We start from the raw sequence: 14,238 nt of genomic DNA on the forward strand, positions 1-14,238 counted from the left end.
TTGTGTGATGAAATCCATCTGTCCCAGCACCATTTGTGGATGAGACTATTTTCCCCCTCATTGAATGGTCTTAGCATCCTTGTCAAAAAAAACAATTTACCAAAGATGTATAGGTTTATTTCTGGTTTCTCAGTTCTATTCCATTGACCTATATATAAATATCCTTTTGCCAGTACCACACTACTTTGATTATTGTAGCTTTGTAGGAAGTTTAGAAATCAAGAAGTATAAGTCTTCACACTTTTTTTTCTTTTTCAAGATTGTTTTAGCTGTTTGGGGTTCCTTGCAATTCCATATGAATTTCAGAATCAGCTTTTCTATTTCTAAAAAATGAAGTTTTGGGGATTTGGGGATTTTTTTTTAGAAACTGCATTGAATCTACATTGCAATGAAACTGCATTGCAATGCTTTGGGGAGCATTTTCATCCAAACAATTATATGTCTTCAGCTATGAACAAAAATGTCTCTTTAGGTCTTTTTAAATTTCTCTCAGCAATGTTTTATAGTTTCAGTACTAAAGTCTTGCATCTTTGTAATTAAATTTATTTTTAAGTATTTTATCTTTTTTGGTGCTTTTACACACATTTTTTCCTAAATTTTAGTTATGGCACAATACATATAACATAAAATTTACCATCTTAACCAGTCTTAAGAGTACTGTCTAGTGGCATTAAATGCATTCATAATGTTGTGCTATCTATCTAATTATCTAACTACTGCTACTACTATCTAACTATCACTACTACCTAACTCCGAAATTCTTTTTATCTTATGAAACTAAAACTCAATATCCATTAAGCAATAATTCCTCATTCTTCCCTCCCCCCAGCCTTTGCAACTACCATTCTACTTTCTGTATTTATGATTTTGACTATTATCTGTGACCCATGTGAATGGAATCAGACAGTATTTGTCTTTTTATGACTGGCTTATTTCACTGAGCATAATGTCCTCAAGGTTCATCTATGTTGTAGCATATGCCAGAATTTTCTTCCTTTTTAAGGCTGAATAATACTCTGTTGTTTGTATATACCACATTTTGTTAATCCATTCAGCTGTCAATGAACACTTGGGTTGCTTCCACATTGTATCTCTTGTGAATAATGCTGCTATAAACAGGAGTGTACAAATATCTCTTCAAGAACTTGTTTACAATTCTTTTGAGTATATGAGATTATATGGTAATTCTATTTTTAATTTTTTAAGGAAACACCATAACTGTTTCCCCTGTGGCTGTACCATTTTACATTCCCACTAATAGGACATAGGAATTGAATATCCCTGCACACAACTTTTTAAACCAAATGTTTAACTTAACACATGGACATCTTTCCAATCCAGTGGTAGAGGAGGCTACCTAATCATTTCACAACACTTTATGAATATACTACAATTTATTCCAACAATCCCTTAATATTGGCTATCTTGGTTATTTCAAATTTTTAACTATTGTATGCAATGAACTTGATGAAAATGTATATCTTTGTGTACTTACCCAATTATTTCCTTTGGGTAAATCCAGAAGTGGACACATTACATCAAAGGAGAGCCACACTTTTAAAGCTTTGGTGAATGTTGCCAAATTGTCTTCCAAAAATGTCAGACCAAGACCCACTCTGGACAGCAAAAAGAGGTGCCTCTTTTTCACATGGGGTTTAGTGACTTTTCTCCAAGGTCACTACCAGAGGGACAGTAGAGGAGCCCTGACATCTTCCTCCACTAGGCAGAAACCTTGAACAAGATATTAACAGTCCCTCTTCAACAGAGAACTCCTACTCTTAGATGTGGAAGGGCCCTTAGCAAATCTTTACTGGAATTTTTATTGTAAAGACAATTTGTCTGTTTCTTCCTCTAGACTGTAAGCTACATGTGGCCGGGGACTGTGTCTGGTTTGCTCACCAATGCCTTATAAAGTGCCCGGCACAGGGAAGATCTCAGAAAATGTTATTTATCATTAGGATGGGATACAAGACAGCTCACCACAAGCTGAAACTCCATGAGACTAGGAACAGCATCTGTCATTGTCTCTTGTGTCTCTTGTGCTGGCACAGTCTCTGGCATATAGTGGCTGCTCAGTAAGTATTTGTTGAGTGACTAAATTAACATGCCTGACTCTAACATGTCAATGAGAGCCGCAGATCTGAACTCCTAGTTCAGTGCTCTTTCTGCCTGCTACACCCTCTTGCTCACTTCTAATGTTTGCACTGGATTTCTGTCTTTATGGTCCCTTGGTTTCTATGCATCAAAGAAACAGCCACATTTGTGCTGCCACACAGACAAGCATGGGACATCACCTGTCAGCAGCCTGAAGTCCCATCTACATTCTTGACTGGTTTTCTGGAGGTAAAGACCAGGAAGCGAATTCCCCTCTGTGTGCCCAGCTCTGGCCCATCTGTGCTCCCTGCGCCTGGATGCTGTTCTGTGGGCTGGAGTCAGCATGAAAGCTATTTTTGACTAAGTGCTACCTAACCTTGCATAACCCTCAGCCATTCAGGCCAAGGTCATTTGGCTTAGTGTATGAAAGACACTTCAGAGATCATGATCCCCCTTCCCCAGAGACCCCCCTGAGACCAAGAGCTGGGAGGGACATGCCACGATGTGGCTGTGGGTCTCCACTGCAAATCCCAGGTAGGACCTTCTGAGCACAGCTCAGCTTCTGTAACCAGCCCTAAAGGAGCTCTCCAAATATCCGCTTCCCCAGTATCCTTGGCACTGGGGTGGAATGACCAATCCAGGAAGCAGGGTGTTGGGATCCGCACACACATACCCAGCCTGGCCTCTTCCCCTGATGTGGAGGTGCAGGAGCAGGAGAAACTCGACAGAGCCCCGCATGGGGAAGACCTCTGTCTCGTCTAGGGAAGAAGTGATAAGTTCACATTTAAATCTCAATTTTGTTTTATTGGAAAAGAAATAGAATGGCATTCAAGGTCCTTTCCAATCTCATCAGCAAGCCCTTAGCCAAAAGCCTGACATACGACAGCTGCGCACTAAACGCTTAGGGAATGGAATTCACCACCTGCTCCCTCAGACCCACCACACCCAACTACCTGCCAACTCAAGTCCTGCTGACTCTGAACCTTTGCATACGCTGTTTCCTTCGCCTGGTAAACCCTTCATTGCATGCTCTACCCTCAGGGCCCAGTTCAAAACCCATCAAATGGCTCAAGACCACCTTTAAGATTCTCCTAAATAGAATCTTTCTTCCTTCCTTCCTTCCTTCCTTCCTTCCTTCCTTCCTTCCTTCCTTCCTTCCTTCCTTCCTTCCTTCCTTCCTTCCTCCCTCCCTCCCTTCCTTCCTTCGTTCCTTTCCTTCTCTATATTTTCCTAACATGCTGCTCACACTTCTGTTCTGAGCTTCTTATACCATAACTGACGACGAACTCATCTGTTTCTTCTGCCAGACCATGGGCTCCTTGAGGGCAGGGCCTTGCCCTTAGTGAGCACTGTGTCTCCAGGACATGCTGCTGCCTGGCACCAATTAGGCTCCCTGTAAATGTCTGTTTGTTGGATGGATGAATGACCAGAGACACAGAGAGCTCTGCAGTTCACAGAATCATTTGTATTTCAAATCTAACATGAATTGGCTGAAAGCAAGAGACACGAATGACAGCCTCTTGAGCTGGCATTCCAAGTACTCATGGAGTCAATATAGCTCTTCTCTCTTAAAAAACGTTTAATCTCACAAGCAATTGGTGTTCATCATAGAAAACACAGCACAGCTGCAAGAAAATCAATGTTAACATTTTAGAATATCTTTTCAGACTTCTTTCTCCTATTGTGTCCTCCTTTCTACAGAAATGGGACCTCACTGTGCCTACTGTATTGTTACCCATTTCCCTTAACAATAGGTAGAGGATAACTGAGAGTATTGCCCCAGGCCTCTTTCCTGGGAAATAATGTTCTTCTCCGTTTAATTCAGAAGCTCCCATGTTAAGTCAAGGAGGCCCCCTCCACTGGTCTTAGTTGATTGGTACAAAGGCAGGTCCTGACCGTGGCTGGGCCAATCACAGTGCCTAGCTGCCCTGTTACAGCTGACTGGTTCTAATTTGGGTACCTGACCTAAGGTGGCCAATATATTCCTGGCTTGGCACTTTTGGATTTAGGGCTAGGGACAGCTTCAGGTAGATTCTTTTCCTGTGCCCCAAACCTTCTTCCCCACCATCAGTCTACAGTGAGAAAGTGAACCTGACACACAGGGAGAGGCCAGCATGGTAGATGGAGAGGGGGTCTTGGAGCTATTTGAGTCCAGATTCCAGCTGTTTTTAAGGCCGGGCCACTCTGGGGTCCTTCCCAAAACTTGGTTGTCCAACTCCCCTTTGGACTCCATAGATCAACGCATCCTCCTGTGCTTTTTCTCTTTTGAGGTGGATTTCTCTCACTTGCCAATGTACAGCTTCTACCATAGACACATACCATGTCATGGGCATAATTCCATGTCAGTAATATACATACACAAGATCACTTTTAATGGTGGCCGGGTATTGTCTGGATTTCCACTACTAACCAATCTCCCTTTTTTTCATTGTAATGAGCAGCGCTGTAGTAGACAACCTTGTAAATTCATCTTTACTCCCATGCATTAGTTGATCAGAATTCATTCCTTGAGGTAGAATTGCTGCCAGCAAAAGGTGTTCACATTCCTAAGGTTTGGTGACACAGCTTTTGATGCTCTGTGACTATTTCCTCTTCCAGGATCCCCATCCACACTGCTGACGCTGTCACTGGATGCTTCATGAGATTACATTATTTCAGATTGAGTTGGTCCCAGTGAGTTTGACCCTAATTAGTCCTTTGTAAGGGGTGATGGCAGGTTTTGTCTTCAATCTGCCTATAAACTGTGTCCAAGTATCGTGTCGAAAAAGTAGGTACGGGCCAGTCATGGTCATGAGCATTTTCAGGGGATTTTGTAAACACAAGGACAAGTCCCTGGGTGCACAGTGGATGCTGGGTCTCCCAGCTTCAAGGTCATCAGCTGGTCCCAAGGGTTTATTCCAGAAGGCAAAGAAAAAACATGGCTGTGAAGACATGTTTGGCACCTGATGCCAGGGAACAGGGCACAGTCCTCAGTCTGGGAGGTCATAGGACAAATCAGTCAACTGTCCCTGGGCTGAGCACTGTGCTCAGTGTCAGGTTACAGGGGACAAGAAGGCAGACAGAGTCCCCACTGCCCTGAAACTCAGTCTGGTGGCCAAGACAGATGCTGAACGTGTCCTACTATAAAGAGAAGTGAGAGTCACCTCAGGCAGTGCTGGTAGCCTTGGGTAAACAGGTCAGGAGCGCATCCTGTTCAGGGAGCGGGGAAGCCTTCCTGAAAACAATGGATTAAGCTGAGATGTGAAGAATGTAGCGGTAAGCCCAGTGAAGAGTGAACAGGCACCCAGGCAGAGGACACAGACAATGAAAAGCCCTGGAACTAGGAAAGCACGTATAACATTCCGTAGACAGAGAGAAAGTCCCGCATGGCTGTACCATGGAGACTCCAGGAAACAGAGCAAAAGACGAGGCTGCAGAGTTGGTGAGGGCTCCTCCCGGCCAGGCCTCGTGGCCGGTGCTAAGAACTCTTTCCTGAGGGCCTGTGGGGCAGCCCAGGCTCCTATCCCAGGGCCTGCTCTTTTAATCGAGAAACAGAGCACGTTCACGGAACAGCATACACATGAATGTATCTCTAGTTTCTACATAGAGAAGCAGCATCCCTGCACCTCACTTCTACCTTGCCCCCTTACAACAATCTTTGTCCTGAAATTAAATGGAAGGAGGTAATGGAAAGGAAAGCACTCCATAAAAGGAAAAAGGGCTAGAATGGTGGCTTTTAATTTTTCTCTCTCTTAAGCAGCAGAAATCTTTTCATCAAAAGAAATCTTACTGTACATTTGTATAGCCATCTGCTCCCATGATGGTGCCTTTGGAAATGTCTCAAATTGTACGTGTCCAAAACCAAGGCCTTGGATTCTGCCATCCTCTTTAAATCTGTGCCTCCCCCACCTTTTCCATCTTAGTGTGACACCTTCTCCCACGCAGGTGCTCGTGCCAGAAGCTGGAGAGGCAGCCCCGATTCCACCGCCCCTCCCTCTGCTCATAGGCCCCTACTCTTCCCGCCATCACCAGTTCTATACACTCTTCTCTCCAATCCGTCCCCTTGTCTCCATCACCGCCGCCACCCTCTGGGCCAACTATCACTCGCCTGGATTCTGCAGGAGCCTTACCTCGTCTCACCCAAACCATCCTGGCCCCCTTTCCAGCTCAGTGCTCACACACTGGCCAGAATGCGACATACAACAGAGTCACGCACAAATTATAAGCGTTAAGCTTGATGAGCTGGCCTAAAGTTAACACACTTGTGTAACCAACGCCCGGCTCAAGAAGCAGAACAGGGGGTAGGTGGAGGTGGAAGAGGAGGTAGTGGGGATAAATGGTAATGGGAAAAAAACACAATAAAATTAAAACATAAATATAGAAACTAAAAGAAAAAAGAAAGAAAAGGCAGAATGTCACCAGCATCTCAGAACCCTTCTATGCCCCCTCCCAGCCCCCGCCATTTCTTCCCCAGGATAATTACTATCTGGACTTCTAACCATAGATTAGTTTCCCTTGTTTTTAAACTTTATGCACGTGGATTAATGCACTATGTAGTAGTTTATATCTGTCTCAATTCACCCATCATTCTGTTCGTGAGATAGATCCACATTGTTATATTGTTTGTTCATTTCATTGCTGTGTCGTATTCCATTGTTTGACTGTATCATTATTTGTCTAGTTGAGTACTGAGAGTTATTTGAGTGGTTTATAATTTGGGGCTATTACAAAGAGTGCAGCTGTCAATATTTTTATCCTTGGTGCATAGAAGTATGCATTTTTGTTGGGTACCTAGGAATAGAATTATTTCATCATAGGGTATGACCATGACCACAGAGGGATATTTTTGAAGTACAATCAGATTGCAGCATTCCCTTAAACCCTCCGTGGCTTCCCCTTGGCTTTAGAATCAAGTTCAAACTTTTCATCTCAGCCCCCAGAGGCCTCGCATGCTTCGGCCTGCCGTGACCTCCTCCTGCCCACCTCAGACGTTGCACAGGCAGCCTTCCTGCCATATTGGCCTTTTCTGTTCCGTTCCTGAAGCCTGCCTGCCTGATGTGCTGCAGTTTCCACCTGGCCAATTCTTACTCATTCTTTATGTCTCAGGCAAAAGAGAGCATTCTCAGAAGGACCTCTCCTAATCCTCCAATCTAAAAGAACAATCGCCATTTTTTGTGTCTCATTGTACAACTCATAATTGCACTTAACTACAGTTTGAAATTGTCTGGTTGTTAATGACCGCCTCGCCCAGTGCACTGTAAGCAACAAGAGACCGACACTGTCATGTTCACTGGGCAGGCACGTAGTAGGGGTTCAGTAAAATTCGGTGTGGTATAGAGAGTAGCTAAGAGAAGAACCAAGGCCCTCCAGTCACACAGGAACAAGGATGTAAATCTTGGTGCCAGTACTCACTACTCATGTGCCTTTAGGCAAGTTATTTAAGTCCTCTGGGCCTCAGTTTCCTATTCTGTAAAACAGGGAAGATGCTGCTTGCCCGTGAAACAGGTTTTAGGGACACATGAGAGTATATGTATGTACGTTGCCTACAGCGATGGGCACATGGGCAGCGCTAATTAAGCAGCGGCTTTCCCTGTGTCAGCTACTGAAGGCTCGCTACCACCCCAGGGCAGGCTCTGTTCTAAGTCCCCGCTTCGTAGATGAAGAAACTCAGAAACTAAGGCCCAGCGAGGTGAAAGCTTTTGCCTAATGATTCTGGCTGCAGATCCCAGGCCTGCAGCCACTCCACCACTGGCTGCAGCCTGTGAATGGTCAAAAACACAGAGGAGGGGGCTGCAGTGAACTCCGAACAGCCAACGGACTCGCTCACCCCCGCCCCCTTGACATCCATTCATCCCCATGACACCCGAGGTTAGGAGCACAGTACGAAAACCACGGGGTTACACAAACTTCCGTGGTTATTAATAGCTCTGAAGGAAAAATAGATCTGATTACATAAAAATCTTAAACTTCTCTATAACAAAAGACATCACGAAGGAAGTCAAAAAATTAATGAGAGTGTGGGAGAAAATATTTAAACTTCATGTAACAACGGTTTATTATCCCTGGTATGAACATGCTCCTGCAAATAAAATGGAAAAATACAGACGGCCCAGTGAAAAACTGGGCAAGGAATGTGAACAGTGTACAGAAGAGGAAATGAAAATGGGAAATGAACGTATGTATAAGTAGGGAAATGAAAATTGAATAATGAGCTCCCATGTCTCCTAATATTGGTAAAAATGAAAAATATTGGTAATAGTCATGGCTGATGGAGTAAGGAAATCAACACTACCATACCCATTGTTGGGTTTTAAGAATTTGCAGTCTTTTAGAAAATTTTTTCCAATACTATGACAAAATACAATACTATGACAAAAAAAAAGAAATGTGTGACAACTTGCAGAAATGAAAACAATGATAGGTAGTGATACAGATAGATAGACAGACAGACAAGAATAGTCATTGCAACATTTTTGTAGTAACAAGAACCTGGAAACACCCTGATTGCATCAAGGAAATTGCATATTCCATAGCTATTAAAACAAATGAGGAAGATCCAGGCATGCCAACTTACTATTATCTCTAAAACATATGAAGTAAAAAAAAGATGTTACAGAGCAATGTCTATGGTTTGATTCCATTTTCATAGAAAACAAAATAAACATAACCCAAATCATCCTGAACCTTTGTTTAAGCAAAAACAAAAACACAGCACAACAAAAATTGGTAGGGAAATACAATTTTGAATTACAGGGTTAAAAGAGTGGAACTGGAGGGTGTTGGTTTTGCTTCAGAAATATCTTAAAGTTTACATTGTTGCAATGAGCATGTACTTCATTAAAACTTATTTAACAAGCCCTGCTCCTTAAAAATGACTTCATAAATGTCGTCTGCCTGTCTACTCTTGTAAAACCTTCGCTGCTTCAACACTTACCTTGCTCCAGTTCCCACAAATAAGCTGCTGGTTGGAGAGAAGTTAATTATCTTCTGAATAACTTCCTCTGGTTGACCTCTTAGCTTGCTCTGCTGCATAGTTTTCCAGGGGGAAGACACTCCCTATTACTGTTATTCTAATAAGGGATATAAGTTTTGAATATGCAATGCATTCAAAATCTAAAATAAATAGAAGAGTACACAGTGAAACGTGAGCCTTGTTCCCTGTCTAATAACCCTAGCCTCCCAGTTCTACACCAGTTTCTTGTGTATGCTTCCAGAGACATTTGAGGCATATACTAGCATATACACATACATACTCTATTTTTTAAACACAAATGCTGTATATAATGTCTATACACACAAATATGTTCATTTGGAAGATACCTTTTGATTTCTTCCAGCGGGAGCCTGATGACTTCCAAAGTTGCAATTCTTTCCTGCTTGAGAAGCTGAATTTCCCCCACTGAGGCAGTTCCCTGCCCATCCATCTATCCATCCATCCATCCGTCCATCCATCCACCCATGAACACCCACGAACAGGTAGTTGGTGAGCACTTCCCCTGCACCAGGCACTCGGCTAGCAGCTGGAGATAGAGAGGTGAGAAGAGAAAGTCCTTGCTCTCACCCAGCTGAACTTCTAGTGGGGAAGAAACAAATTATGGAGAAGAAAACAAACAATAGAAGAAAGTTAACAAATTTCAGATGACAGAATAGGCCTTGGAAAAAATCATTTCCATTAAGAGAGGGGGCCAGGGGCAAAGGTGGCAAGGGGAAGGGAGGGGAAGACAGGGACCTATTTTAGATGGAGTAGCCAGGAAAGATCTCCCTCAGGGGGTGACATTTAAGCTAAAAACTGGATGACAAGTAGGAACAAATGTTACTGGCTTCCTTGCTTTGATGACTTCCCAATGAGATTCCAGGGCAGAGTTTCAACTTGATCCTAGTGGTGAAGAGGGTGGGCTCTGAGGTATCAGAGGCATGCGGTCAACCCCCGGTTCTGCCACTGAGCGCTGGGTGAGGCTCTCTGTGCCTCAGTTTCCTCATCTGTAATATAAAGTTATATAAAAATAGGACCATTCTCATAGGATAGCAATGAAGATCAACTGGAGTTAAGCAACATGGGTTGCCCATACTAGCCTTAAGACAGTGATTAAAAAAATTATGTTAGGCAAGTTCTCAGACAAAAAGTCAAAAGTATGATCTATTAAGGAAAAAAAACTTGATAGAAATTTTCTTCATCGATATTAGAAATGTTTGTCTCAGATGTTAGGGCTCAGCTGGTTGGGTGTTGTCCCACAACTGAAAGGTCTCCAGTTCGATTCCCATTCAGGGCACACGCCTGGCTGGGTTGCAGGTTCGGTTCCCAGTCAGGCCATGTTCAAAAGACATCCAGTTGGTGTTTCTCACATCGATGTTTCTCTTCCTCTCTTTCTCTTTCCTTTCCCCTCTCTCTAAAACCAAAAATTAAAATTAAAATTAAAAAATTAGAAATGTTTGCTCTGTGACAGAAAATGTTAAGAGAATGAACAGACAAGTTATAGTCTGGGAGAAAATATTTACAAATCACACATCTGACAAAAGGCTGATGAATATCCAGAATATAAAAAGAACTCTCAAAACTCAAAACAAAAAACCCAGTTAAGAAACTGAGCCCTGCCCCGGCTTTGCTGCCCTGCTGTCTGGCCCCGTGGACCCACGGCCAAGTAGGCCCAGTTGTTGCGTGCACCATGTCTGGTTCCTCAGGTGTCACCGCTATGAAGAAAGTGGTTCAACAGCTCCGGCTGGAGGCCGGGCTCAACCGCGTGAAGGTTTCCCAAGCAGCTGCAGACCAGGAACAATTCTGTCCGCAGAATGCCCAACATGACCTGCTGCTAACTGGAGTATCTTCAAGTACCAATCCCTTCAGACCCCAGAAAGTTTGTTCCTTCTTGTAATGAAATGAATCATTGAAGGTGTTCTAATCCACTTTTCATGAACCAGGGAAGAGTCAAAGAGAGTTCATTTGAAGCCTGTACAAAAAGCGTATCCCTGTAACATGTGCCACCCTATACAAACTTCTGCTTTTGTCAGTCCTTAACATTTACCTCTCTGAATTTTCATGAATTTCTACTTCACAAGGATGATTATTTTATATACACTGGCAACAGCATACAAATAAATACTTAATGTAAAAAAAAAAGAAAAGATAAGTAATTGACCAAACACCTGACCAAAGAGGAGGGGTGATAGCAAAAAAATAAAAAGATATTCAACAGCGTTAGCCATTAGGGAAGTGCAAAATAAAGCCACGATGAGAATTACTACACATCTATGAGAATGGCTTAAAAAACCAAAGCAAAATTCTGACAACACCAAGTACTGGCAAGAGAAAGAGAAACTGCAACCCTCATGCGTTGCTGGTGGGAGTGCAGAGTGGTACAGCCACTCTGGGAAAACAGTTTGACAGTTTCTTATAAAGCTGACCCTACATTTAACACTCAGCAATCACATTCCTAGGTAATTACCCTAGAGAAATGAAAACCCACATTCACACAGAAACCTGTACACAGATGTTTATAGCAGCTCTCTTTGTAATTACCAAAAACTAGAAGTGACTCAAATGTCCTTTGAGGGGTGAACAGATAAACGGTACTAAGTCAATATTACTAGAAAGTTATCAGAAAAAAAAAGAGGTACAAACTACTGATACATGCAATGGGAAAGAAGCCGATCTCAAAGGCTGCATACTACAATGTCCCATTTGTTAGATATTCTTGCAAAGACAAAACTAGAACAACAAAGGGCAGGTTAGCAGTTGTCAGGGGAAGGGGTAGGGGAAGGTTGTGACCACAGAGAGGCAATTCCAGGAGATTTGGGGGCTGATGGAACTAATTTGTATCTTGATTAGCATTGGTGGTTACCCAAAATTTACACGTATCTTAAAATCCATAGAAAAGTACACAAAAAGTCCATTTTACTGCCTGCTAATTTAAAATATAAGCAAAATAAAAAAATGATTGATGATTTGTTTATTTTAATTCAGCCACTCACAGTCCCTCCTCCTTCATTCTTTCTCATTTTCTGCAATAAAAACTTCTTCAGGATATATTTCTACCCCCTAAATATTGGAAGACATCCTTAATAACGACTTTGTTACTCTGCATACAAAAGTTATACATTTTTGTTGGGAAAAAAATGGAGGAAGAGAGGAAGGAAGGGAGAGAAGGCAGAAGAATTCAGTCATTACAGAAACAGGTGAGGTAGAAAGCATAATCCCTCAGGAACCGCGCCCTACAGAATTCATCCCTGGGAGAAGCTTCAGCCAGAACCATTTCAAAGCAACTTTATACAGTTGTTTCCTCCCAAGGTTCAGAACCCATGCGGTGGGATTTATTCTGATCGATTACTCAGGGAAACGTGGAGGGCCCTGGGGAGATGGCCTTGAAAAGCTAACAGCCTGAACGCCAGCCCATCCTCACATCAAGTCAAAGCATTTCACAGCTAGACAGAATCTTAGGGTGATCTAGTCCGTAAAAGGTCACCCAGTCCCTTCCTGCCCGTCTCCGCCACCACCCCCAACAAGGCCGCCACCCCCACCCCCTGCCCCCAACTCTGTGCTCACTTCCCACTCAGCCAGCTCCTTTAGCAATCACGGGGTCACTCGGTCAAAGTTCAACAAGTCATTCATTCATCTCTTCCCTCCTTCATTCCAAAATACCTACTGAGCACCTAATATGCACTGGCACGGTGACGTGTTGCAGGAATAACACCTTGGTGAACAAGACCCACAGAGCTTCCGCCCTCCCGGAGCTTCCGCTCCGGTGAGAGAGACGGCAACACACTGCAAGGCAATTCTAACACGTAGTTCAACAATAACTGTACTAAAGCCCAGAAAGTGGAAGCGCGTGGTGTGCTGAGGATAAACCCGGCCTGGCCACGCTTCCCTGAGGGATGGGCCAGTAAGCGGAGTGCCTGCAGGATGAGCAGGAGTTGGCCCGCGTGGAGTACAGGGAAGAGCATTGGAAGTGGAGGGAAATGCACATGCACAGACCCAGGGGTCAGGGTGGCTCGCCTGTACTGTGGGGTCACAGCAGTGGACAGGGCACAGTGACAGCTCTCCAGGGAAGTGTTTTGGGGCCTCTTGCTTCTGGCGTTGTGGCATCCCTGGCCCTTCCTTTCAGAGTCCGGCATCTGTAACAGAACGCTCCCCGCGAGGGGCTCCGGGCGTGGGCTCCGGGCGTGGGCTCTAGAGTCAGACTGACAGAAACCCCTCGGACCCGGGCTCCGTCACTCACTATGTGCATGCAAGCGGGCGACAACTTAATCTCTCCGTGCCTCATTTTTCCCACCGGTAAAATGTGTATGAAACTATAACATGGGAGAATTTAATGAGATAATCACATAAAGCCATGTGAAGCCATGAGCACTATATCTGTTACTTGAGCAGCGCTCCGTTCAGGGGAGTTGGTGGTAGTGTTATTATTAGCAGCACGGGGGCGCCTGACCCGGGAGGCGCAGTCTCCCTATAGTTAAATACGGAGCTAACACAGAGCCAGGGAGGGTCTTCCAGCCTCTGGATCCCTGTGGACAGAAGTCCTAGGAGAGACTCCACTGGAATGACATTCTTTGGATCCATCAGGCATGTTTTGATTGCGGACCCACATTTGTCAGTGACACAGGAAGGAGAGTAGAGGACAGATAAGACCCAGAAAGGTTCCTCAGTTGACAGATGGGTGCTGACGGTTGACATTAGCCCACCTCCACCCCTACCTCCTGCCCTGACTGCTGGACTTGGTCCCACAGGGTTCCAACGATGCCGTCAGTAACGAGAGCCCCACGAAGTCCGCTCCGGGCTAAGGAGTCACGGGTTCTGCGTGCCCAGAAAAGCACCTTTGCTCCAGTGGGAGTGTGCCTTTGGACTGATAAAGACTGGCCGTGTCCAGTTATGGGTAGGAATATTGCGAGGGGGTGAAGCTATTTTTTGCCACATGCTGTATCTGTCGGGCAGGCACACTGACATTGCTTGGGATCCAAATAGCCCAGCCTTAGAAGGTCATGGAGCTAAAGGCTGGACAGCCTGGTTCTCAAAGGGCCAGGTTGGGGTGAGGGAGGAGATTATTTGCATCACCAGTTGGGGGTCCTAGGACCTTTAATTGTCATCCCTCCGATCCCCTAACTCAGCCTCAATTCACTGTGCACAGGACTCATGCTGAACTGATTTCCCCAGGCCCAGAGTCTGGTGGCAACTGT

The 14,238-nt window shown here is 44.2% G+C and overlaps 1 protein-coding gene across 1 annotated transcript; it reads left to right on the top strand.

Moving 5' to 3' along the window:
* Window positions 1-10,736: 10,736 nt before the first annotated feature.
* On the top strand, window positions 10,737-10,943 carry LOC129066388 (guanine nucleotide-binding protein G(I)/G(S)/G(O) subunit gamma-5-like). Its single transcript, XM_054567928.1, has one exon. It carries the CDS (start codon window positions 10,737-10,739, stop codon window positions 10,941-10,943), a length of 207 nt encoding a protein of 68 aa, XP_054423903.1.
* Window positions 10,944-14,238: the final 3,295 nt, after the last annotated feature.

The sequence above is a fragment of the Pteronotus mesoamericanus genome, unplaced genomic scaffold (genome assembly GCF_021234165.1).
Source record: "Pteronotus mesoamericanus isolate MK-2021 breed Mesoamerican mustached bat unplaced genomic scaffold, CSHL_Meso_final contig_2, whole genome shotgun sequence".
In the NCBI taxonomy this organism is placed as follows: Eukaryota; Metazoa; Chordata; class Mammalia; order Chiroptera; family Mormoopidae; genus Pteronotus; species Pteronotus mesoamericanus.